The sequence below is a fragment of the Pseudophryne corroboree genome, chromosome 5 (genome assembly GCF_028390025.1).
Source record: "Pseudophryne corroboree isolate aPseCor3 chromosome 5, aPseCor3.hap2, whole genome shotgun sequence".
NCBI classification, from domain to species: domain Eukaryota; kingdom Metazoa; phylum Chordata; class Amphibia; order Anura; family Myobatrachidae; genus Pseudophryne; species Pseudophryne corroboree.
In genome coordinates, this window is record NC_086448.1 from 10,069,182 (window position 1) to 10,095,927 (window position 26,746).

The window sequence follows — 26,746 nt, forward strand, 5'->3', positions numbered from 1 at the left end:
TGGGTGGCTTCTATTAAGGGAATGATATCCCAGATGTCTACTAGGATTGCACATTATGAGACTGAATCACAGATTTTAAAACAATCTGTGGAGGTTTTGTCTGATTCTGTCCCACTACAGATGGGTCCTCCATTATCTTGGCTGACTAGTCGCGATCAGGCATACGCAGCATGCCTGGGTGCAAGGAGGCGTGCCTAGTCGAAGGGAGGGTTTGCCGTTACCTTTGAGTGTAATACCTAAGATCATCCACCAGATGTCGCTTTTTAAAATCACCAATGCGCATTCGTGTGGTCTCCATTAAAATACAATACTGAACTACAGCGTAAGAACTACTTTACTGGTGCGTCTCATTACGCTACATTATGCTACAGAATGTCATACAGTATATAACTGTATATACAGTACAGATGCAACAGAATGTCATACAGTATATAACTGTATATACAGTACAGATGCAAGTAGTACAGCTACGTGCTAATTAGTACTCATAGAATATACTGTACAGACATACTAAGGACGATGATTTGGCATTCAGGAACTTAGGGAGGAGCGTTTTTCTCGCTCCATTGTAATCTTTCTAAGTATAATGGAGAGAGATAAAAGATCCTCCCTAAGTTCCTGGATGCCAAATCACCATCCTTAGTATCTCTGTGCAGTATGTTCTACTAGTGTACTAATTAGTACGAACAGCTTGCAACGTACAGCGGCAAGATTAATCTTTCTAGGTATAATGGAGAGAGATAAAAGCTCCTCCATAAGTTCCTGGATGCCAAATCACCGTCCTTAGTATCTCTGTACAGTATTTTCTATTAGAGTACTAATTAGCATGAACAGCTAATTAGTACCCTAATAGAACATACTGTACAGAGATACTAAGGACAGTGATTTGGCATCTGGGAACTTAGGAGGAGCTTTTATCTCTCTCCGTTATACATAGAAAGATTAAACATGCCGCTGTACGTTACAAGTTGTTCGTGCTAATTAGTACTCATAGAATATACTGTACAGACATACTAAGGACGATGATTTGGCATTCAGGAACTTAGGGAGGAGCGTTTTTCTCGCTCCATTGTAATCTTTCTAAGTATAATGGAGAGAGATAAAAGATCCACCCTAAGTTCCTGGATGCCAAATCACCATCCTTAGTATCTCTGTGCAGTATGTTCTACTAGTGTACTAATTAGTACGAACAGCTTGCAACGTACAGCGGCAAGATTAATCTTTCTAGGTATAATGGAGAGAGATAAAAGCTCCTCCCTAAGTTCCTTGATACCAAATCACCATCCTTAGAATCTCTGTACAGTATTTTCTATTAGAGTACTAATTAGCACGAACAGCTAATTAGTACACTAATAGAACATACTGTACAGTGATACTAAGGGCGGCGATTTGGCATCCAGGAACTTACGGAGGAGCTTTTATCTCTCCATTATACATAGAAAGATTAATCTTGCCGCTGTACATTACAAGCTGATCGTGCTAATTAGTACACTAATAGAGCATACTGTACAGAGGTACTAAGGACAGTGATTTGTCATCCAGGAACTTAGAAAGGAGCGTTTATCTCCATTGTAATCTTTCTACGTACAATGGAGAGAGATAAAAGCTCCACCTAAGTTCCTGGATGTCAAATCACTGTCCTTAGGATCTCTGTACAGTATGTTCTATTAGTGTACTAATTAGCACGAACAGCTTGCAACGTACAGCAACAAGTTTAATCTTTTTATGTAAAATGGAGAGAGATAAAAGCTCATCCCTAAGTTCCTGGATGCCAAATCACTGTGGTATACAGATGCAAATGAACGTGTTAAAACAATTGTGTATGCAGACGCAACTAATGTGCGAAAGGAATAATGTAGCTCATTGACTTTACAGTATGTACAGTGCACTAAATGAGCGTCCAAGTCCCCTAACAGCATAAACGAACACCATTGGGAAGGAATCGCTCCCGGGGTCGATTTCCAAAATGGCAAAAAAAAAATGGTGTGTTCCCATGACCTTCATTTTATTATTATTATTTTTTCTGTGTAATCCATTGTAAAACATTCAATGAAAGGGTGCACACAGAGGTTTCACACAAATTGGGGTAAATCTGCAGGAGTGACTCATTTGCTATCTACACAGCGGTAATGAGCACCTGTAGACATACCAGTAAATATAAATTAGTGTATTCTGACGCAACTTACTGTTCGAGCAACACAGTACTGTAGATCGTCAGCCCTAGAGAATCTGTGTTGTGAGAATCTTTTGTACTTAATGATAAGGGATCATTGCTACTGTACCATTTACACATCTACAGTATCAACGCGACTGCAGTTCTCTGTGATTTTCATACACAGTATACTGTTGCACATGTCTTGTAACCTGACCTGTCTACTGCATGAACTTTGCAGGCTCCCAGGGGGGAAGGGCGATGGGGGTAGGGGGAGGCAGTGGAAAATACTGTGTTTTTGAAATACAGTATGAGCGTCCGAGTCCCCTAAGGCATAAACCGACACCAATGACTATAGCCCCGAGGAAGCCCTATAACAGAGCGAAATGAGCATAGGTCGATAGTGTTTCATGTCCTAAACGCATATATAATGAAATAATACATCTCTAATTATAATAATGTATATTGATAAATCCTGTGTGCACTGTTGTATCTCCGCAGTCTTTATTAAGATAACGGCGGACACAGTCTCCTGAGAACGCAGGAGTCCATAGCAGATCTGATCAAATGGCTGAGCTAGCGGGGACGCCCGCAATACAGAATAGAAAGGACACACAGGGATATTTTTTTAACACTTTTAACTCTTTTAATACTGTACACAATGAAGCCCTGCACGGATCTCACTGATATGGCCGGGCTTCATTGTGTTATGTCTGGCATAACACTATGATGGGGGATGGGGGCAGGAGGAGGCAGTGGGAAAGGGGTTGGGGGTAGGGGGAGGCTGTGGAAAATACTGTGTTTTCCAATATGAGCGTCTGAGTCCCCTAACAGCATACAGGGGAGGAGGAAGGGTGAGGGGGGAGGTGGGGATTAACCAGCAGAGGTCAGAGACACTGTTGAAAGTATTAATTGTCTGTCGGGACCCAAAGAAAGAAACCAATAAATCAATAAATAAAAGCAGTGTGGACAGATATAAACGAACGTGTTAAAGCAATGGTCCACTAACGTTCGGTTTATGTGAGCTATTAAATTAAATTAAATTAAAATGGGCTTAAAGCTTGATGTCTCTGGTTCTGAGGGTCCAATCAGCTCAGCAGTAGGTTGGTATGGAAGGGGAGACAATTAGCTACCAGAGGATACCAACCACAAGTTTCTGTGACCCCCACAAGGCTCATGGCAAGCGTCGGAACCCATGGTGGGTCTCAATTAACGGGCCCATTATATTCTATGAGAAAATGGGTCCACTTTACATCCCAGAGACTCAGGACTGGTTCCACACAAAAGAGGAGACTCTTGGCTTTCGGGGCAGACCAACCACTAGTTTATGTGATACTGCAAAGAGAAGCGGCAAGCAACCGTGTGTCGTGTTCCCTTCAGTTGTCCGCCCAGCTTGCACGGGATGCAGGATTTCTGGCTAGATAGAAAATACTGTAGAGAAATGCTAAGCACAGTAATTTGGCATCCACGAACGTAGGGAGGAGGTTTTATCTCTCCCCATTATACATAGAAAGATTAAACTTGCTGCTGTAGACCTTACAGCAGAGTAAGTAACAAGCTGTTCGTGCTAATTAGTACTCTAATAGAAAATACTGTACAGAGTCTCTGCAAACTACTCCGCTAGGTCTGTCCCACCTCTGGAAATCTGCTGTGCTGGTTCCGCTCAGCCTTCTACCAACTAACTCACTGGTTCTGTCCAGCATTTGGAAACCCGGTCGTTCTGGTCCCATCCAGCATTCCTCTTCTCTGCATTGCGGACTCCTCCCAGTATTCTGACACTCACCAGTCTTCACAAGACTCTCAGCCTTGGTGACAACCCAGCTACCTTTTGCACTGATGGCTTCCAATTCCACATAGCTGGTCACCTTCAACCCAGAGCCTATCTGCCAACCTGCCACATCTGTATGAGAAGATCATTTACTAAGCCTGCCCAGTACTGTCCACATCGCTCAAGACCAGACCCAGTGTCCAGTTCTAGTCCGGGATCACAAACAACTACAGCCCTGACAGTAAGCACTGACCCCATGAATGAGGCTAGCTGTACTGGGTTAAGTTTAGACCTGCTCCACGCAATAGCAGCTCATCTGTAAGGTCTTGAGTTAGTACAGTGACAGATGGTTAAAGGCATACAGGATCTCTGAGCCCGACAAGTCGGGTTCCAGGCATCCCTTGCTACTTCTGCTACTCTGTCTACAGTTTGTGATAAACCACAGAATCCTTCTGGGGTAACTAAGACCCTTCATCTCCCAACACTGGGAAAAATTGATGGGACCTCAAAATTATGTAGGGGGTTCCTGAATCTCTGTGATGTTCACTTCACTCTGCAGCCTGAGAACTTTCCTACCTCCAAATCCAAAGTGGCCTTCATAGTGTCCCTGTTATCTGGGAAAATCCCTTCAGTTGGTTTCTCCACTATGGGAAAGGTCAGATCCCATCCTCAGCAATGACTCCAAGTTTCTGGAGTCATTCCGGGGAATCTTCCACGAACCTGATCACCCTACTTCTACCTCCATTGAGATCATGATGCTCCATCAAGGTTCCAGGTCCGTTGGTCAATACATCATAAAGTTCCAGACCCTAGCTTCTGAACTCCAGTGGGATGAAGAAGCTCTCATTGCGGCTTTCCTGCAAGGCCTCTCAGAGAAACTCAAAGATGAGTTAGTGTCTCGTGACTTGACTGCTACTTTCAAGGCCATTATGTCACTATGCAATAAAATAGATGTCTGCATCCAAGAGAGGTGTCATGAGAGGTCTCGCCATGAATGGCCTAGCCTGCGTCCTGCATCTCGCCCCAGTTCTACATCCTCAGATGTTGAACCCATTCAGGTGAATCGTTCCAAGCTCTCTGCGTAGGAAAGGTAGCACCGCCAATAATTGAACTAATGTATGTACTGTGGAAAGGGGGGTCATCTTGTAACCACCTGTTCTACGCATCCGGGAAATGGATGGTCCTAGCTTCGGAAGGAGGGCCAAAGCTAGGAACCCAAAGAATTTCTCCAAGCAAAAAGGATTCTGTTATCTCTGTGTCCCTGCAGGTTCTGACCTGCCTCACAGCCATTATAGCCCCTTTAGATTCCGGTGTAGCAGGGAACTTTATTTCAGCAGATCTGGTGTCCCAATACTACATTCCTGTTCAGAAGCTACCTCAGGCTATCACTCTCACAGCTGTAGACTAGAGTGTTATCACTCATGGGACTATCACCAAAGAGACATTTTCTTTGGCTCTCTTCTTAGGAGTCTTGCAATCTGAAGTCCTTTCTATCTTTGTCACATCCAAGTCTTCACAGCCAATCGTCCTCGGTCTTCCATGGATTCAGCAGTTTAATCTGCAAGTGGATTGGATCACTATGCAAATTCTCTCCTGGGGACCCGCATGTCATTCTCAATGCCAGCAAAAGGTAATTCCTGTCCGGAAATCTGAAGTTCCCATTCCAGAAGTGTTACTGGAGTCATACCATGCTTTTGCAGACGTCTTCAGCAAAGGTGGGGCAGATAAACTACCTCCACATTGGGAATGGGATTGCCCCATTGACCTCCTACCAGGCAAATCACCCCCAGGGGAAGAGCTGCGATGTCTGAGTATATTAAGGAGAATCTTGAGAAAAGCTTCATATGACCTTCATCTTCACCTGCTGGCGCAGATTTCTTCTTTGTTAAGAAAAAGGATGGGGATCTCCTTCCTTGCATAGACTGCAGGGGGTTGAATGATATCATGATCAATAATTGTTATCCACTACCCCTAATTACAGAACTCTTCGACTGGGTCAAGGGAGCAACCATTTTTTATAAATTTGACTTGGGGTGCAAACAACCTCATACGCTTCTGAGCAGGCGACGAATGGAAAACTGCTTTTAATACTCGGGTCAGACACTATGAGTATCTAGTTATGTAATTTGGACTCAGTAATGCACCTGCTGTGTTCCAGCATTTTGTCAATGAAATATTCTGAGATCTACTGTACCAATTGTCGTGGTGTATCTCGACGACATCTTAATATTCTCCCAAGATTTGCAGTCCCATCGACAGCAAGTTCAAGAGGTCCTCCATCGCCTGAAAAGTCATCAACTCTTCTGCAAGCTTGAGAAATGCGTTTTTGAAGTCCCTTCCATAGCATTCTTGGGATATATAATTTCTGGATCCAGTCTCCAGATGGACCCTGAAAAAGTCAATGCTATTTTAAATTGGAATGAACCCACATCCCTTAAGTCTACTCAACGCTTTCTGGGGTTCGTGAACTACTACCGGAAATTCATTTGTGGCTTCTCCACTTTGGTTGCTGCCAAATCTGCTCTCACCTGTAAAGGTGTCAACCCTAATTCCTAGTCTCCTGAAGCAAAACAAGCTTTCCTATTGTTAAAAGAAGTGTTTACCTCTGCTCCAGTACTGCAACAACCTGGTATTTCTTCTCCATTCTTTCTGGAAGTTGATGCCTCCTCTGTGGGGGTTGGAGCAGTCCTGACTCAAAGCTACTCCAATGAAAAACTCCATCCTTGTGCACATTTTTCCTGGAAATTTGCTCCTGCAGAAAAGAACTACCTCATTGTGAGAGTTACTTGCAATTAAATTAGACTTCGAAGAATTACGTTATCTTTTAGAAGAAGCCCAATTCCCAATTACCATCTATATGGATCATAGGAATCTCCTCTTTTTGAAGAATTTGCAGTGTTGCTCTCCTTGTCAATCCCGATGGTATCAGTTCTTCTCCAGATTAAATTTTAAACTCACCTACCAGCCAGGATCTCAGAAAGGGAAAGCGGATGCCTTCTACCGCTCTCTCTCTCAGGAGGATGACCCTTCTACTGAAGACCAAAGTCCATTTCTTAATCCTACCGGCTTCGCTTCAGCTAAAGCAAATCCTACCCCTCCTACAGGAAAGTCCTGTGTTGCCCCCAATCTCCGAAAGCAACTTCTTCAGTGGGCTCATTCATCACAACTTTTCTAGTCATGTAGGAGAACAGAAAATGTGGAATTCCTCAGCAGATCCTACTGGTGGCCGACCATTTAACAAGACACTCAAGCATTTGTAGCATCTTGTGTAATATGCGCTCGGCACAAATCCCAGAGTCAGATTCCTGCAGGTCCGCTCCATCCTTTGTCCATACCAGTTTATCCATGGACTCACACATCAATCGACTTCATCATGAATCTACCTGCTTCCCAAGGAAAGACTACTATCTGGGTCATCATGGACCGATTCTCCAAAATGATGCACTTTGTACCCCTATCAGGTCTTCCTTCTGCTATTCAACTTGCCAAGTTGTTAATTTCTGAATTCTTTCGCCTACAAGAGATTGTGTCTGACAGAGGGGTCCAATTCGTAGAAATATTTTGGAAGTCTCTTTGTTCTTCATTACAAGTCAAACTGAAGTTTTCTACAGCCTACCACGCTCAAAGTAATGGTCAAACAGAGAGTCAATCAAGATTTAGAGACTTTTCTTTGTTTGTTCCTGTATTTATCCAAAGACAACTGGGTGGATCTTCTTCCTTGGGTTGAATTTTTGCATAATAAGACTTATCACTCTTCTTTGGAAACCACACCATTCTTTACAGTCTATGGGCAGCATCCACAAGTCCCTGAGTTCCATGCTGCTCCAGTGGGTGGTTTATTTTGTTTCTGTGCAGGGTAAATACTGGCTGCTTTATGTTTACACGGCAATTTACAGTAGATTTCAGTTTGAACACACCCCACACAAATCTAACTCTCTCTGCACATGTTATATTTGCCTCCCCTGCAGTGCACATGGTTTTGCCCATTAGCGAACAAATTTGCTGCTGTGATCACATCTGAATTAGGCCCAAAGTGTGGCTGTCTACATGTAATCTTCGCTTCAGCGTACCTTCTATGAAATTTGCTCCTCGATACATTGGACCTTTCGTTATACATACAGAAGGTAATTAATCCTGGCACCCATCAGATGAAGCTTCCTTCATACCTTCATATTCCAAACTCCTTTCACATCCCTCTGCTCAAGCCGTTGATCCTCAATCAATTCCAGTCAATTCTTCCTTCTGATCCGAAAGTTCACACTCAATGTGGAGTGAAATTTGAAATTGAGAAGACCCTTGACTCCTGCCTCCGCTATGGGAGATTGCAATATCTGATTGATTAGAGGGGTAACGAACCTGAAGAGAGATCTTGGATCTTCGCTGAGGACGTGCATGCACCTCTTCTGTTAAGAAGATTCCATTCCAGATTCCCTCAAAAGCAAGTAGGCGTCCAGAGGCCGCTCCTAAATGGGATAAGGGAGGGGGGAACTGTCACAAAACAAAGGTTCTCAGCACTCCCCAGTGACACTCTAACCTCCACCTCAAACCTGGGTGCGATCCCTCATCTGTGCGCTCCCCTGATGTCCTATGCCGCCAGCCGCGGTGCTTGAGCCACTTAGTTCCATGGACAGCGCCATTACAGTCTCCAGTTAGCTCAGTTTCCTGGAACTAATCTGGATTCACTTCCGCATCATGGCCCTCATTCCGAGTTGTTCGCTCGGTAAAAATCTTCGCATCGCAGCGATTTTCCGCTTAATGCGCATGCGCAATGTCCGCACTGCGACTGCGCCAAGTAAATTTGCTATGCAGTTAGGAATTTTACTCACGGCTTTTTCATCGTTCTGGCGATCGTAATGTGATTGACAGGAAATGGGTGTTACTGGGCAGAAACAGGCCGTTTTATGGGCGTGTGGGAAAAAACGCTACAGTTTCCGGAAAAAACGCAGGAGTGGCCGGAGAAACGGGGGAGTGTCTGGGCGAACGCTGGGTGTGTTTGTGACGTCAAACCAGGAACGACAAGCACTGAAATGTTCGCAGATGCCGAGTAAGTCTGGAGCTACTCAGAAACTGCTACGAGGTGTGTAATCGCAATATTGCGAATACGTCGTTCGCAATTTTAAGAAGCTAAGATTCACTCCCAGTAGGCGGCGGCTTAGCATGAGCAACTCTGCTAAAATCCGCTTGCGAGCGAACAACTCGGAATGACCCCCCATGTGAGCTGCTCATCCAGTCAGCTGCAAGCACATGGTATAAATTCCAAGTCCCAGCACTGGCAAGCGGTCAGTAATTTGTTGTCCTTCAGTCTGTGTAGAGCTCCAGAACTGTATTGACTCAGTGCTAATTCCACCTCAGTACTAACGGACTCCCTGGCTGGTCTTAAAGGGCCATACCGCTACTAACACCACAGCAGCTCTAGGTGCACTGAAGTGCTATTCCAGTGCATCCAGAGACTGTTTGCATACCACGCCCACATTTGTGTCTCTGCTGGTTCCCACCAGCATCCAGAAAACCTGCTGTACTATTCAGCGCACTCCTGCATTCAAAAAACCTGCTGCTGCTGATTCACTACTCCTCAGCGTATGGAAACCAACAGTGCTGGCACAGCATCTCTCAGCATCCAGAAAACCAACTGCGTTGTCACTTTATCGTCCAGAATCTGGAAAACCTGTATTGCTGACTCCATCAGCATTCTCTGCAAACTATTCCACTAGGTCTGTCCAACCTCTGGAAATCTGCTGTGCTGGTTCCGCCCAGCCTTCTACCAACTATCTTCCCTGCATTGCGGACTCCTCCCAGCATTCTGACACTCACCAGTCTTCACAAGACTCTCAGCCTTGGTGACAACCCAGCTACCTATTGCATTGATGGCTCACACCACCAGTGTTCCAGTTCCCCATAGCTGGTCACCTTCAACCCAGAGCCTATCTGCCAACCTGCCACGTCTGTTTGAGAAGATCTTTTATTAAGCCTGCCCAGTTCTGTCCACATCACTCAAGACCAGACCCAGTGTCCAGTTCTAGTCCGGGTTCACAAACAACTACAGCTGTGACTAGTGGACCAATCCCGGGACCGGGATCGGCGGGATCCCAGGATTTAGGCCAAAAATAGGCCGGGATTTAATCCCAGGAGTGGAAGGTCCTATGGCAGGTACAGGAGCATCCGGGTGGAGGCGAATGGTGATGGCCGCCTTACCAGCGGCCTTAGCGGCAGGTCACTGTGCAGCGTGACCTCATAGTCAGAGGTCATGCTGCACCAGGGGAGCTGGGAGGAGGGAGACGGGCAGCGTCTGAGTGTCCTGAGGACGCTCAATGCTGATCCCATGGCTAAGACTCTCCCCGACTCCCTCTTCCGCTGAGGCCACTGCAGTCACTGCGGCTGAAGGAAGGTCCTCTCCCACCCGCCCCAGCAGTTTGGTCAGTTGATTTATGCACGGGGTGGTTGGGGAGGGGGAAGAGCAGGGCGGTGGAAACACACTAGAGATGAGCGCCGGAAATTTTTCGGGTTTTGTGTTTTGGTTTTGGGTTCGGTTCCGCGGCCGTGTTTTGGGTTCGAACGCGTTTTGGCAAAACCTCACCGAATTTTTTTTGTCGGATTCGGGTGTGTTTTGGATTCGGGTGTTTTTTTCAAAAAACACTAAAAAACAGCTTAAATCATAGAATTTGGGGGTCATTTTGATCCCAAAGTATTATTGACCTCAAAAACCATAATTTACACTCATTTTCAGTCTATTCTGAATACCTCACACCTCACAATATTATTTTTAGTCCTAAAATTTGCACCGAGGTCGCTGTGTGAGTAAGATAAGCGACCCTAGTGGCCGACACAAACACCGGGCCCATCTAGGAGTGGCACTGCAGTGTCACGCAGGATGTCCCTTCCAAAAAACCCTCCCCAAACAGCACATGACGCAAAGAAAAAAAGAGGCGCAATGAGGTAGCTGTGTGAGTAAGATTAGCGACCCTAGTGGCCGACACAAACACCGGGCCCATCTAGGAGTGGCACTGCAGTGTCACGCAGGATGGCCCTTCCAAAAAACCCTCCCCAAACAGCACATGACGCAAAGAAAAAAAGAGGCGCAATGAGGTAGCTGTGTGAGTAAGATTAGCGACCCTAGTGGCCGACACAAACACCGGGCCCATCTAGGAGTGGCACTGCAGTGTCACGCAGGATGTCCCTTCCAAAAAACCCTCCCCAAACAGCACATGACGCAAAGAAAAAAAGAGGCGCAATGAGGTAGCTGTGTGAGTAAGATTAGCGACCCTAGTGGCCGACACAAACACCGGGCCCATCTAGGAGTGGCACTGCAGTGTCACGCAGGATGTCCCTTCCAAAAAACCCTCCCCAAACAGCACATGACGCAAAGAAAAAAAGAGGCGCAATGAGGTAGCTGACTGTGTGAGTAAGATTAGCGACCCTAGTGGCCGACACAAACACCGGGCCCATCTAGGAGTGGCACTGCAGTGTCACGCAGGATGTCCCTTCCAAAAAACCCTCCCCAATCAGCACATGATGCAAAGAAAAAGAAAAGAAAAAAGAGGTGCAAGATGGAATTGTCCTTGGGCCCTCCCACCCACCCTTATGTTGTATAAACAAAACAGGACATGCACACTTTAACCAACCCATCATTTCAGTGACAGGGTCTGCCACACGACTGTGACTGATATGACGGGTTGGTTTGGACCCCCCCCAAAAAAGAAGCAATTAATCTCTCCTTGCACAAACTGGCTCTACAGAGGCAAGATGTCCACCTCATCTTCACCCTCCGATATATCACCGTGTACATCCCCCTCCTCACAGATTATCAATTCGTCCCCACTGGAATCCACCATCTCAGCTCCCTGTGTACTTTGTGGAGGCAATTGCTGCTGGTCAATGTCTCCGCGGAGGAATTGATTATAATTCATTTTAATGAACATCATCTACTCCACATTTTCTGGATGTAACCTCGTACGCCGATTGCTGACAAGGTGAGCGGCGGCACTAAACACTCTTTCGGAGTACACACTTGTGGGAGGGCAACTTAGGTAGAATAAAGCCAGTTTGTGCAAGGGCCTCCAAATTGCCTCTTTTTCCTGCCAGTATAAGTACGGACTGTGTGACGTGCCTACTTGGATGCGGTCACTCATATAATCCTCCACCATTCTATCAATGTTGAGAGAATCATATGCAGTGACAGTAGACGACATGTCCGTAATCGTTGTCAGGTCCTTCAGTCCGGACCAGATGTCAGCATCAGCAGTCGCTCCAGACTGCCCTGCATCACCGCCAGCGGGTGGGCTCGGAATTCTGAGCCTTTTCCTCGCACCCCCAGTTGCGGGAGAATGTGAAGGAGGAGATGTTGACAGGTCGCGTTCCGCTTGACTTGACAATTTTGTCACCAGCAGGTCTTTCAACCCCAGCAGACTTGTGTCTGCCGGAAAGAGAGATCCAAGGTAGGCTTTAAATCTAGGATCGAGCACGGTGGCCAAAATGTAGTGCTCTGATTTCAACAGATTGACCACCCGTGAATCCTTGTTAAGCGAATTAAGGGCTGCATCCACAAGTCCCACATGCCTAGCGGAATCGCTCCCTTTTAGCTCCTTCTTCAATGCCTCCAGCTTCTTCTGCAAAAGCCTGATGAGGGGAATGACCTGACTCAGGCTGGCAGTGTCTGAACTGACTTCACGTGTGGCAAGTTCAAAGGGCATCAGAACCTTGCACAACGTTGAAATCATTCTCCACTGCACTTGAGACAGGTGCATTCCACCTCCTATATCGTGCTCAATTGTATAGGCTTGAATGGCCTTTTGCTGCTCCTCCAACCTCTGAAGCATATAGAGGGTTGAATTCCACCTCGTTACCACTTCTTGCATCAGATGATGGCAGGGCAGGTTCAGTAGTTTTTGGTGGTGCTCCAGTCTTCTGTACGTGGTGCCTGTACGCCGAAAGTGTCCCGCAATTCTTCTGGCCACCGACAGCATCTCTTGCACGCCCCTGTCGTTTTTTAAAAAATTCTGCACCACCAAATTCAAGGTATGTGCAAAACATGGGACGTGCTGGAATTTGCCCATATTTAATGCACACACAATATTGCTGGCGTTGTCCGATGCCACAAATCCACAGGAGAGTCCAATTGGGGTAAGCCATTCCGCGATGATCTTCCTCAGTTGCCGTAAGAGGTTTTCAGCTGTGTGCGTATTCTGGAAAGCGGTGATACAAAGCGTAGCCTGCCTAGGAAAGAGTTGGCGTTTGCGAGATGCTGCTACTGGTGCCGCCGCTGCTGTTCTTGCGGCGGGAGTCCATACATCTACCCAGTGGGCTGTCACAGTCATATAGTCCTGACCCTGCCCTGCTCCACTTGTCCACATGTCCGTGGTTAAGTGGACATTGGGTACAACTGCATTTTTTAGGACACTGGTGAGTCTTTTTCTGACGTCCGTGTACATTCTCGGTATCGCCTGCCTAGAGAAGTGGAACCTAGATGGTATTTGGTAACGGGGGCACACTGCCTCAATAAATTGTCTAGTTCCCTGTGAACTAACGGCGGATACCGGACGCACGTCTAACACCAACATAGTTGTCAAGGCCTCAGTTATCCGCTTTGCAGTAGGATGACTGCTGTGATATTTCATCTTCCTCGCAAAGGACTGTTGAACAGTCAATTGCTTACTGGAAGTAGTACAAGTGGGCTTACGACTTCCCCTCTGGGATGACCATCGACTCCCAGCGGCAACAACAGCAGCGCCAGCAGCAGTAGGCGTTACACGCAAGGATGCATCGAAGGAATCCCAGGCAGGAGAGGACTCGTCAGAATTGCCAGTGACATGGCCTGCAGGACTATTGGCATTCCTGGGGAAGGAGGAAATTGACACTGAGGGAGTTGGTGGGGTGGTTTGCGTGAGCTTGGTTACAAGAGGAAGGGATTTACTGGTCAGTGGACTGCTTCCGCTGTCACCCAAAGTTTTTGAACTTGTCACTGACTTATTATGAATGCGCTGCAGGTGACGTGTAAGGGAGGATGTTCCGAGGTGGTTAACGTCCTTACCCCTACTTATTACAGCTTGACAAAGGGAACACACGGCTTGACACCTGTTGTCCGCATTTCTGGTGAAATACCTCCACACCGAAGAGCTGATTTTTTTGGTATTTTCACCTGGCATGTCAACGGCCATATTCCTCCCACGGACAACAGGTGTCTCCCCGGGTGCCTGACTTAAACAAACCACCTCACCATCAGAATCCTCCTGGTCAATTTCCTCCCCAGCGCCAGCAACACCCATATCCTCCTCATCCTGGTGTATTTCAACACTGACATCTTCAATCTGACTATCAGGAACTGGACTGCGGGTGCTCCTTCCAGCACTTGCAGGGGGCGTGCAAATGGTGGAAGGCGCATGCTCTTCACGTCCAGTGTTGGGAAGGTCAGGCATCGCAACCGACACAATTGGACTCTCCTTGTGGATTTGGGATTTCGAAGAATGCACAGTTCTTTGCTGTGCTGCTTTTGCCAGCTTGAGTCTTTTCATTTTTCTAGCGAGAGGCTGAGTGCTTCCATCCTCATGTGAAGCTGAACCACTAGCCATGAACATAGGCCAGGGCCTCAGCCGTTCCTTGCCACTCCGTGTGGTAAATGGCATATTGGCAAGTTTACGCTTCTCCTCCGACAATTTTATTTTAGGTTTTGGAGTCCTTTTTTTTCTGATATTTGGTGTTTTGGATTTGACATGCTCTGTACTATGACATTGGGCATCGGCCTTGGCAGACGACGTTGCTGGCATTTCATCGTCTCGGCCATGACTAGTGGCAGCAGCTTCAGCACGAGGTGGAAGTGGATCTTGATCTTTCCCTAATTTTGGAACCTCAACATTTTTGTTCTCCATATTTTAATAGGCACAACTAAAAGGCACCTCAGGTAAACAATGGAGATGGATACTAGTATACAATTATGGACTGCCTGCCGACTGCAGACACAGAGGTAGCCACAGCCGTGAACTACCGTACTGTACTGTGTCTGCAGCTAATATAGACTGGTTGATAAAGAGAAGATGTCTATGTAACTATGTATGTATAAAGAAGACTGAAAAAAATCCACGGTTAGGTGGTATACAATTATGGACGGACTGCCTGCCGAGTGCAGACACAGAGGTAGCCACAGCCGTGAACTACCGTACTGTACTGTGTCTGCAGCTAATATAGACTGGTTGATAAAGAGAAGATGTCTATGTAACTATGTATGTATAAAGAAGAATGAAAAAAAAACACGGTTAGGTGGTATACAATTATGGACGGACTGCCTGCCGAGTGCAGACACAGAGGTAGCCACAGCCGTGAACTACCGTACTGTACTGTGTCTGCAGCTAATATAGACTGGTTGATAAAGAGAAGATGTCTATGTAACTATGTATGTATAAAGAAGAATGAAAAAAATCCACGGTTAGGTGGTATTACAATTATGGACGGACTGCGTGCCGAGTGCAGAGACACAGAGGTAGCCACAGCCGTGAACTACCGTACTGTGTCTGCTGCGACTGGATGATAAATGATATAAAAAATATATATATATCACTACTGCAGCCGGACAGGTATATATTATATATTATATAATGACGGACCTGCTGGACACTGTCTGTCAGCAGAATGAGTTTTATTTTTATAGAATAAAAAAAAAAAAAAACACAAGTGAAGTCACACGACGAGTGTTTAACTTTTTCAGGCAATCACAATATAAGTATACTACTAACTATACTGGTGGTCAGTGTGGTCAGGTCACTGGTCAGTCACACTGGCAGTGGCACTCCTGCAGCAAAAGTGTGCACTGTTTAATTTTAATATAATATGTACTCCTGGCTCCTGCTATAACCTATAACTGGCACTGCAGTAGTGCTCCCCAGTCTCCCCCACAATTATAAGCTGTGTGAGCTGAGCAGTCAGACAGATATATAATATATATAGATGATGCAGCACACTGGCCTGAGCCTGAGCAGTGCACACAGATATGGTATGTGACTGACTGAGTCACTGTGTGTATCGCTTTTTTCAGGCAGAGAACGGATATATTAAATAAACTGCACTGTGTGTCTGGTGGTCACTCACTATATAATATATTATGTACTCCTGGCTCCTGCTATAACCTATAACTGGCACTGCAGTAGTGCTCCCCAGTCTCCCCCACAATTATAAGCTGTGTGAGCTGAGCAGTCAGACAGATATATAATATATATAGATGATGCAGCACACTGGCCTGAGCCTGAGCAGTGCACACAGATATGGTATGTGACTGACTGAGTCACTGTGTGTATCGCTTTTTTCAGGCAGAGAACGGATATATTAAATAAACTGCACTGTGTGTCTGGTGGTCACTCACTATATAATATATTATGTACTCCTGGCTCCTGCTATAACCTATAACTGGCACTGCAGTAGTGCTCCCCAGTCTCCCCCACAATTATAAGCTGTGTGAGCTGAGCAGTCAGACAGATATATATAATATTATATATAGATAATAGATGATGCAGCACACTGGCCTGAGCCTGAGCAGTGCACACAGATATGGTATGTGACTGAGTCACTGTGTGCTGTGTATCGCTTTTTTCAGGCAGAGAACGGATTATAAAGTAAACTGCACTGTCCTCACTAGTAAACTCTCTCCACTCAGTCTCTACACTTCTACAGTAACAGTACTCCTCCTAGTCAGCTCCAGTAAATCTCTCTCAGTCTCTTATAATCTAAATGGAGAGGACGCCAGCCACGTCCTCTCCCTATCAATCTCAATGCACGTGTGAAAAATGGCGGCGACGCGCGGCTCCTTATATAGAATCCGAGTCTCGCGATAGAATCCGAGCCTCGCGAGAATCCGACAGCGTCATGATGACGTTCGGGCGCGCTCGGGTTAACCGAGCAAGGCGGGAAGATCCGAGTCGCTCGGACCCGTGAAAAAAAACATGAAGTTCTGGCGGGTTCGGATTCAGAGAAACCGAACCCGCTCATCTCTAAAACACACACACAGGAAGAACGCCAATCCTGGATATCCCGGGAATCCCGGGATTGGCCTCCCTAGCTGTGACACCATCGATTAATATTTACGTACAGTAAGATGTCCAATTTACATCTCTATAGCTTTACCAAATTATTAACACTCATTTATATGTACAACCGTGAAATCAGAAACTCCCGTGTGAAGAACGGGTAGAACAGTTAGTGTTTGTATAATATTGACTGGATCATGTTTAGATACCACCATGAAAACGTGGCCCTATGGCAGGTACAGAGTCTCCATCTGTGTGCATCCTCCTATGTCAGCAATTCAGCATCTGTGTAGGAAAACACCTCAGCGACATTCCCATAACACGCCCATAAGATGGACCCTCTCTGTGCATCTATGTAGCCCCCTCCCAGCCACCTCCCAGGAATGGCCAGCACTTTCCTAGACATCTCTGATACTGTGCGTCCCAATCACAACAGCGGCTCAGTGCGCACACTGTGTAACACGCGCACCGCAGGAACGTATAGGGATTTTCTCTCACATTCACCAGCAGATACCATCGACGCTGCCTGCGGCTCTGACTCCATAATCACAGGATCCCCCCATACAGCACAAGCAGCCGACAGTAGTAACACATCTCTTTATTTAGTGACATAAGTCATAAAACAAATTACTGATTGAAGTAACAATATTGGTACACATATGTAATATAAAGACAATTAGGGAGAGCATTGCATTTATATCACTACACATCATATTGTGTTACTGGCTTTAGGATACAGGGTTCCTCCCTGTCCCCTGGTAACAAATAGGAAAGTGCCCAGATGTGGAATATGGACAACAGCAGCAGTCACACCATCATCATCATCATCTTCTACAGAAAACACACCACCATCATCATCATCATCTGCAGCAGCAATCACACCATCATCATCATCTACAGCAAACACACCATCATCATCATCATCTACAGCAGCAATCACACCATCATCATCATCATCTACAGCAAACACACCATCATCATCATCATCTACAGCAGCAATCACACCATCATCATCATCATCATCATCATCATCATCATCTTCTACAGAAAACACACCACCATCATCATCATCATCTACAGCAGCAATCACACCATCATCATCATCTGCAGCAGCAATCACACCATCATCATCATCATCATCTACAGCAAACACATCATCATCATCATCATCTACAGCAGCAATCACACCATCATCATCATCATCATCTTCTACAGAAAACACACCACCATCATCATCATCATCTGCAGCAGCAATCACACCATCATCATCATCTACAGCAAACACACCATCATCATCATCATTATCATCATCTACAGCAAACACACCATCATCATCATCATCATCTGCAGCAGCAATCACATCATCATCCTCATCATCATCATCTACAGCAAACACATCATCATCATCATCTACAGCAGCAATCACACCATCATCATCATCATCATCTTCTACAGAAAACAGATCATCATCATCATCATCATCTTCATCTGCAGCAGCAGCAATCAAATCATTATCATCATCATCATCTACAGAAAACACACCATCATCATCATCTGCAGCAGCAATCACACCATCATCATCATCATCTTCTACAGAAAACAGATCATCATCATCATCATCTTCATCTGCAGCAGCAGCAATCACATCATTATCATCATCATCATCTACAGAAAACACACCATCATTATCATCAGCTGAAGCAGCAATCACACCATCATCATCATTATCATCATCTACAGAAAACACACCATCATCATCATCTGCAGCAGCAATCACACCATCATCATTATCTTCTACAGAAAACACACCCTCATCATCATCATCAGCTGAAGCAGCAATCACACCATCATCATCATTATCATCATCTACAGAAAACACACCATCATCATCATCTGCAGCAGCAATCACATCATCATCATATCAACAGCAAACACACCATCATCATCAGCTGCAACAGCAGCAGCAAACACACCATCGTCATCATCACCATCTGCAGCAGCAAACACACCATCATCATCATCACCACCATCTTTATCTTAATTATTTTCATTAGTATTAAATAATTAGGAAATAAATCAGAGAAATAATCATCTGGAACCCTTTAACTACGGTATCCGGTCTCTAGGTCGACCACTATTGGTCAACAGTAACTAGGTCGACAGAGTTTCTAGGTCAACAGGGTCCCTAGGTCAACATGTTCTAGTTTTTTTTCATACTTTACGATCCACGTGGACTTCGATTGGGAATAGTAACATTGCCCAAAGCATGGCGGGCTAGCGTGCCATGTGAGGGGACACAATGCACTAAAACCCTGCCGACCTAGAATCCCTGTTGAACTAGTTACTGTCTACCAATACTGGTCGACCTAGACACTGTCGACCTAAGTGTGGTCGACCTTCCATACCACACCCTTAAATCCCAGTGGGTATTTATTTAACTTAATTAATTAATTGGTGATAGTATAATATAGTGTGTCCTAAAAACACAGCAGTTGAGGAAGACTCTTCTTGGCCACCTGAGTGACATCACATGCCTGGTGTCTGTAGAGTGCTTGCTCTTTGGCCAAGGCATAGAGGTCCCTAGGGTGACAGGGAGCGAGGTGTAGCGCAGAGCTGGGAGAAAAATCGATTTGCAACCTTGTTCTGTTGCAGCTGCTTACAGTCCTGGCGCGAGGTTCCGGGGGGCTGGGAGAAGGTGAATTTCTGGAGCAGCGCAGAGAAGATCAGGAAGACCTCCATCCGAGCCAGGCTCTCTCCAGCACAGATACGTTTCCCTAACAGAGAGAGAGTAGAGGTTATACAGTAATACATCATAGAATATAACATGTATTACAGGACCTGTACCTCACAGGACACACATAGCTCCCGACTCCCCCAATTCTCCTCACAGGACACACAGAGCTCCCGTCTCCCCCAATTCTCCTCACAGGACATACAGAGCTCCCATCTCCACCAATTCTCCTCACAGGACACACAGATCTCCCATCTCCACCAATTCTCCTCACAGGACACACAGAGCTCCCATCTCCCCCAATTCTCCTCACAGGACACACAGAGCTCCAGTTGACCCCAATTCTCCTCACAGGACACACAGAGCTCCAGTTGACCCCAATTCTCCTCACAGGACACACAGAGCTCCTATCTCCCCCAATTCTTACAGGACACACAGAGCTCAGATCTCCCCCAATTCTACTTACTGGAAACACAAAGTTAACGCCTCCACCAATTCTCCTCACAGGACACACAGAGCACCCATCTTCACCAATTCTCCTCACAGCACACACAGATCTCTCATCTCCCCCAATTCTCCTCACAGGACACACAAAGCTCCCACCTCCCCCAATTCTCATCACAGGACACACAGAGCTCCCGCCTCCCCCAATTCTCCTCACAGGACACACAGAGCTCCCACCTCCCCAATTCTCCTCACAGGATACACAGCGCTCCCGCCTCCCCCAATTCTCCTCAAAGGACACTCAGAGCTCCCGCCTCCCTCAATTCTCCTCACAAGACACACATAGCTCCAGCCTCCCTCAATACTCATAACAGGACACACAGAGCTCCCTCCTCCGCAAAATCTCCTCACAGGACACACAGAGCTCCCATCTGCCCCAATTCTCCTCACAGGACACAAAGAGCTCTATTCTGCCTGAATTCTCCTCACAGGACACAGAGAGCTCGCATCTGCCCCAATTCTCCTCACAGTACACAGAGAGCTCCCATCTCCCCCAATTCTCCTCACAGGGCACACAGTGCTCCCATTTCCCCCAATTCTCCTCACAGGTCACACAGACTTCCCTCCTCCCTCAATTCTCCTCACAGGACACACATAGCTCCCGTCATACCCAATTCTCCTCACAGGACACACAGAGTTCCCATCTCCCCCAATTCTCCTCACAGGACACACAGAGCTCCCATCTCCCCCAATTCTCCTCACAGGACACACAGAGCTCCCATCTCCCCCAATTCTCCTCACAGGACACAAAGAGCTCTCATCTGCCTGAATTCTCCTCACAGGACACACAGAGCTCCCATCTGCCCCAACTCTCCTCACAGGACACACAGATCTCCCATCTCCCCCAATTTTCCTCATAGGTCACACAGAGCTCCCATCTCCCCCAATTCTCCTCACAGGACACACAGAGCTCCCGTCTCCCCCAATTCTCCTCACAGGGCACATAGAGCTCCCGTCTCCCCCAATTCTCCTCACAGGGCACATAGAGCTCCCATCTCCCCCAATTCTCCTCACAGGTCACACAAACCTCCCACATCCCTAAATTCTCCTCACAGGACACAGAGAGCTCCCATCTCCCCCAATTCTCCTCACAGGGCACATAGAGCTCCCATCTCCCCCCATTCTCCTCACAGGACACACAGAGCTCCCATCTCCCCCAATTCTCCTCACAGGACACACAGAGCTCCCATCTCCCCAATTCTCCTCACAGGACACACAGAGCTCCCATCTCCCCCCAATTCTCTTCACAGAACACACATAGCTCCAGTCTCCCCCAATCCTCCTCACAGGACACACAGAGCTCCCATCTTCCCCAATTCTTCTCACAGGACACACAGAGCTCCAGTCTCCTCCAATTCTCCTCACAGGACACACAGAGCTCCCATCTCCACCAATTCTCCTCACAGGACACACAGAGCTCCAGTCTCCTCCAATTCTCCTCACAGGACACACAGAGCTCCCATCTCCCCCAATCCTCCTCACAGGACACACAGAGCTCCCATCTACCCCAATTCTCCTCACAGGACACACAGAGCTCCAGTCTCCCCCAATTCTCCTCACAGGACACACAGAGCTCCCATCTTCCCCAATTCTTCTCACAGGACACACAGAGCTCCAGTCTCCTCCAATTCTCCTCACAGGACACACAGAGCTCCCATCTCCCCCAATTCTCCTCACAGGACACACAGAGCTCCAGTCTCCTCCAATTCCCCTCACAGGACACACAGAGCTCCCATCTCCCCCAATTCTACTCACAGGACACACAGAGCTCCAGTCTCCTCCAATTCGCCTCACTGGACACACAGAGCTCCCGACTCCCCCATTCCTCCTCACAGGACACACAGAGCTCCCATCTACCCCAATTCTCCTCACAGGACACACAGAGCTCCAGTCTCCCCCAATTCTCCTCACAGGACACACAGAGCCCAGTCTCCCCCAATTCTCCTCACAGTACACACAGAGCTCCCGTCTACCCCAATTCTCCTCACAGGACACACAGAGCTCCCGTCTCTCCCAATTCTCCTCACAGGACACACAGAGCTCCAGTCTCCTCCAATTCTCCTCACAGGACACACAGAGCTCCCATCTCCCCCAATTCTCCTCACAGGACACACAGAGCTCCCGACTCCCCCAATCCTCCTCACAGGACACACATAGCTCCCATCTACCCCAATTCTCCTCACAGGACACACAGAGCTCCCATCTCCCCCAATTCTCCTCACAGGACACACAGAGCTCCCATCTACCCCAATTCTCCTCACAGGACACACAGAGCTCCCATCTCCCCCAATTCTCCTCACAGGACATATAGAGCATTCTCCTCACAGGACACACAGAGCTCCCATCTCCACCAATTCTCCTCACAGGACACACAGAGCTCCCATCTCCCCAATTCTCCTCACAGGACACACAGAGCTACCATCTCCCCCAATTCTCCTCACAGGACACACAGAGCTCCCATCTCCTACAATTCTCCTCACAGGACACACAGAGCTCCCTTCTCCACCAATTCTCCTCACAGGACACACAGAGCTCCCGTCTCCCCAATTCTCCTCACAGGACACACAGAGCTCCCATCTCCCCAATTCTCCTCACAGGACATATAGAGCTCCCATCTGCCCCAATTCTCCTCACAGGACACACAGAACTCCCATCTCCACCAATTCTCCTCACAGGACACAGATCTCCCGTCTCCCCAATTCTCCTCACAGGACACACAGAGCTCTCATCTCCTCCAATTCTCCTCACAGGACACACAGAGCTCCCGTCTCCCCAATTCTCCTCACAGGACACACAGAGCTCGCGTCTCCCCCAATTCTCCTCACAGGACACACAGAGCTCCCATCTCCCCAATTCTCCTCACAGGACACACAGAGCTCCCATCTCCCCCAATTCTCCTCACAGGACACACAGAGCTCCCGTCTCCCCAATTCTCCTCACAGGACACACAGAGCTCTCATCTCCACCAATTCTCCTTACAGGACACACAGAGCTCCCATCTCCCCCAATTCTCCTCACAGGACACACAGAGTTCCTGCCTCCCCCAATTTTCCTCACAGGACACACAGAGCTCCCATCTCCCCCAATTCTCCTCACAGGACACACAGAGCTCCCATCTCCCCCAATTCTCCTCACAGGACATACAGAGCTCCCATCTGCCCCATTTCTCCTCACAGGACACACAGAGCTCCCATCTCCCCCAATTCTCCCCACAGGACACACAGAGCTCCCATCTCCACCAATTCTCCTCACAGGACACACAGAGCTCCCATCTCCACCAATTCTCCTCACAGGACACACAGAGCTCCCATCTCCCCCAATTCTCCTCACAGGACACACAGAGCTCCCGTCTCCACCAATTCTCCTCACAGGACACACAGAGCTCCCATCTCCCCCAGTTCTCCTCAGAGGACACACAGAGCTCCCATCTCCCCCAATTCTCCTCATAGGACACACAGAGCTCCCATCTCCACCAATTCTCCTCACAGGACACACAGAGCTCCCGTCTCCCCCAATTCTCCTCACAGGACATATAGAGCTCCCAACTCCCCCCAAATCTCCTAACAGGACACACAGAGCTCCCGTCTCCCCCAATTCTCTTCATAGGACACACAAAGCTCCCGTCTCCCCCAATTCTCCTCATAGGACACAGAGCTCCCGTCTCCCCCAATTCTCCTCATAGGACACACAGAGCTCCCATCTCCCCCAATTCTCCTCACAGGATACATAGAGCTCCCATCTACCCCAATTCTCCTCACAGGACACACAGAGCTCCCGTCTCCCCCAATTCTCCTCATAGGACACACAGATCTCCCATCTCCCCCAATTCTCCTCACAGGACACACAGAGCTCCCGTCTCTCCCAATTCTCCTCACAGGACACACAGAGCTCCAGTCTCCTCCAATTCTCCTCACAGGACACACAGAGCTCCCATCTCCCCCAATTCTCCTCACAGGACACACAGAGCTCCCGACTCCCCCAATCCTCCTCACAGGACACACATAGCTCCCATCTACCCCAATTCTCCTCACAGGACACACAGAGCTCCCATCTCCCCCAATTCTCCTCACAGGACACACAGAGCTCCCATCTACCCCAATTCTCCTCACAGGACACACAGAGCTCCCATCTCCCCCAATTCTCCTCACAGGACATATAGAGCATTCTCCTCACAGGACACACAGAGCTCCCATCTCCACCAATTCTCCTCACAGGACACACAGAGCTCCCATCTCCCCAATTCTCCTCACAGGACACACAGAGCTCCCATCTCCCCCAATTCTCCTCACAGGACACACAGAGCTCCCATCTCCTCCAATTCTCCTCACAGGACACACAGAGCTCCCATCTCCACCAATTCTCCTCACAGGACACACAGAGCTCCCGTCTCCCCAATTCTCCTCACAGGGCACACAGAGCTCCCATCTCCCCAATTCTCCTCACAGGACATATAGAGCTCCCATCTGCCCCAATTCTCCTCACAGGACACACAGAGCTCGCGTCTCCCCCAATTCTCCTCACAGGACACACATAGCTCCCATCTACCCCAATTCTCCTCACAGGACACACAGAGCTCCCATCTCCCCCAATTCTCCTCACAGGACACACAGAGCTCCCATCTACCCCAATTCTCCTCACAGGACACACAGAGCTCCCATCTCCTTCAATTCTCCTCACAGGACATATAGAGCATTCTCCTCACAGGACACACAGAGCTCCCATCTCCACCAATTCTCCTCACAGGACACACAGAGCTCCCGTCTCCCCAATTCTCCTCACAGGGCACACAGAGCTCTCATCTCCTCCAATTCTCCTCACAGGACACACAGAGCTCCCGTCTCCCCAATTCTCCTCACAGGACACACAGAGCTCGCGTCTCCCCCAATTCTCCTCACAGGACACACAGAGCTCGCGTCTCCCCCAATTCTCCTCACAGGACACACAGAGCTCCCATCTCCCCCAATTCTCCTCACAGGACACACAGAGCTCCCATCTCCCCCAATTCTCCTCACAGGACACACAGAGCTCTCATCTCCTCAAATTCTCCTCACAGGACACACAGAGCTCCCATCTCCCCCAATTCTCCTCACAGGACACACAGAGCTCCCGTCTCCCCAATTCTCCTCACAGGACACACAGAGCTCTCATCTCCACCAATTCTCCTTACAGGACACACAGAGCTCCCATCTCCCCCAATTCTCCTCACAGGACACACAGAGCTCCCATCTCCCCCGATTCTCCTCACAGGACATACAGAGCTCCCATCTGCCCCAATTCTCCTCACAGGACACACAGAGCTCCCATCTCCCCCATTTCTCCTCACAGGACACAGAGAGCTCCCATCTCCACCAATTCTCCTCACAGGACACACAGAGCTCCCATCTCCCCCAATTCTCCTCACAGGACACACAGAGCTCCCGTCTCCACCAATTCTCCTCACAGGACACACAGAGCTCCCATCTCCCCCAGTTCTCCTCAGAGGACACACAGAGCTCCCATCTACCCCAATTCTCCTCATAGGACACACAGAGCTCCCATCTCCACCAATTCTCCTCACAGGACACACAGAGCTCCCGTCTCCCCCAATTCTCCTCACAGGACACACAGAGCTCCCGTCTCCCCCAATTCTCTTCATAGGACACACAGAGCTCCCGTCTCCCCCAATTCTCCTCATAGGACACACAGAGCTCCCGTCTCCCCCAATTCTCCTCAAAGGACACACAGAGCTCCCATCTCCCCCAATTCTCCTCACAGGATACACAGAGCTCCCATCTACCCCAATTCTCCTCACAGGACACACAGAGCTCCCGTCTCCCCCAATTCTCCTCATAGGACACACAGATCTCCCATCTCCCCCAATTCTCCTCACAGGACACACAGAGCTCCCATCTCCCCCAATTCTCCTCACAGGATACACAGAGCTCCCATCTACCCCAATTCTCCTCATAGGACACACAGAGCTCCCGTCTCCCCCATTTCTCCTCATAGGACACACAGAGCTCCCATCTCCACAAATTCTCCTCACAGGACATATAGAGCTCCCATCTGCCCCAATTCTCCTCACAGGACACACAGAGCTCCCATCTCCACCAATTCTCCTCACAGGACACACAGAGCTCCCGTCTCCCCAATTCTCCTCACAGGACACACAGAGCTCCCATCTCCCCCAATTCTCCTCACAGGACACACAGAGCTCCCATCTCCTCCAATTCTCCTCACAGGACACACAGAGCTCCCATCTCCCCCAATTCTCCTCACAGGACACACAGAGCTCCCGTCTCCCCCAATTCTCCTCACAGGACACACAGAGCTCCCGTCTCCCCCAATTCTCCTCACAGGACACACAGAGCTCCCATCTCCCCCAATTCTCCGCACAGGACACACAGAGCTCCCGTCTCCCCCAATTCTCCTCACAGGGCACACAGAGCTCCCATCTCCCCCAATTCTCCTCACAGGACACACAGAGCTCCCACCTCCCCCAATTCTCCTCACAGGACACACAGATCTCCCATCTCCCCTAATTCTCCTCACAGGGCACACAGAGCTCCCGTCTCCCCCAATTCTCCTCACAGGGCACACAGAGCTCC

General features: G+C 48.1%; 1 protein-coding gene across 1 annotated transcript in view; it reads right to left on the reverse strand.

Moving 5' to 3' along the window:
- Window positions 1-18,838: 18,838 nt before the first annotated feature.
- The window catches only part of LOC134927084 (cytochrome P450 2C20-like), a 178,091-nt gene continuing 170,183 nt past the window's right edge, over window positions 18,839-26,746 (reverse strand). Inside the window, exon 10 of the mRNA XM_063921082.1 lies at window positions 18,839-19,698. Within this exon, the coding sequence (XP_063777152.1) occupies window positions 19,505-19,698 (194 nt within the window). The 3' untranslated portion in view covers window positions 18,839-19,504. The remainder of the gene's footprint in view (window positions 19,699-26,746) is intronic.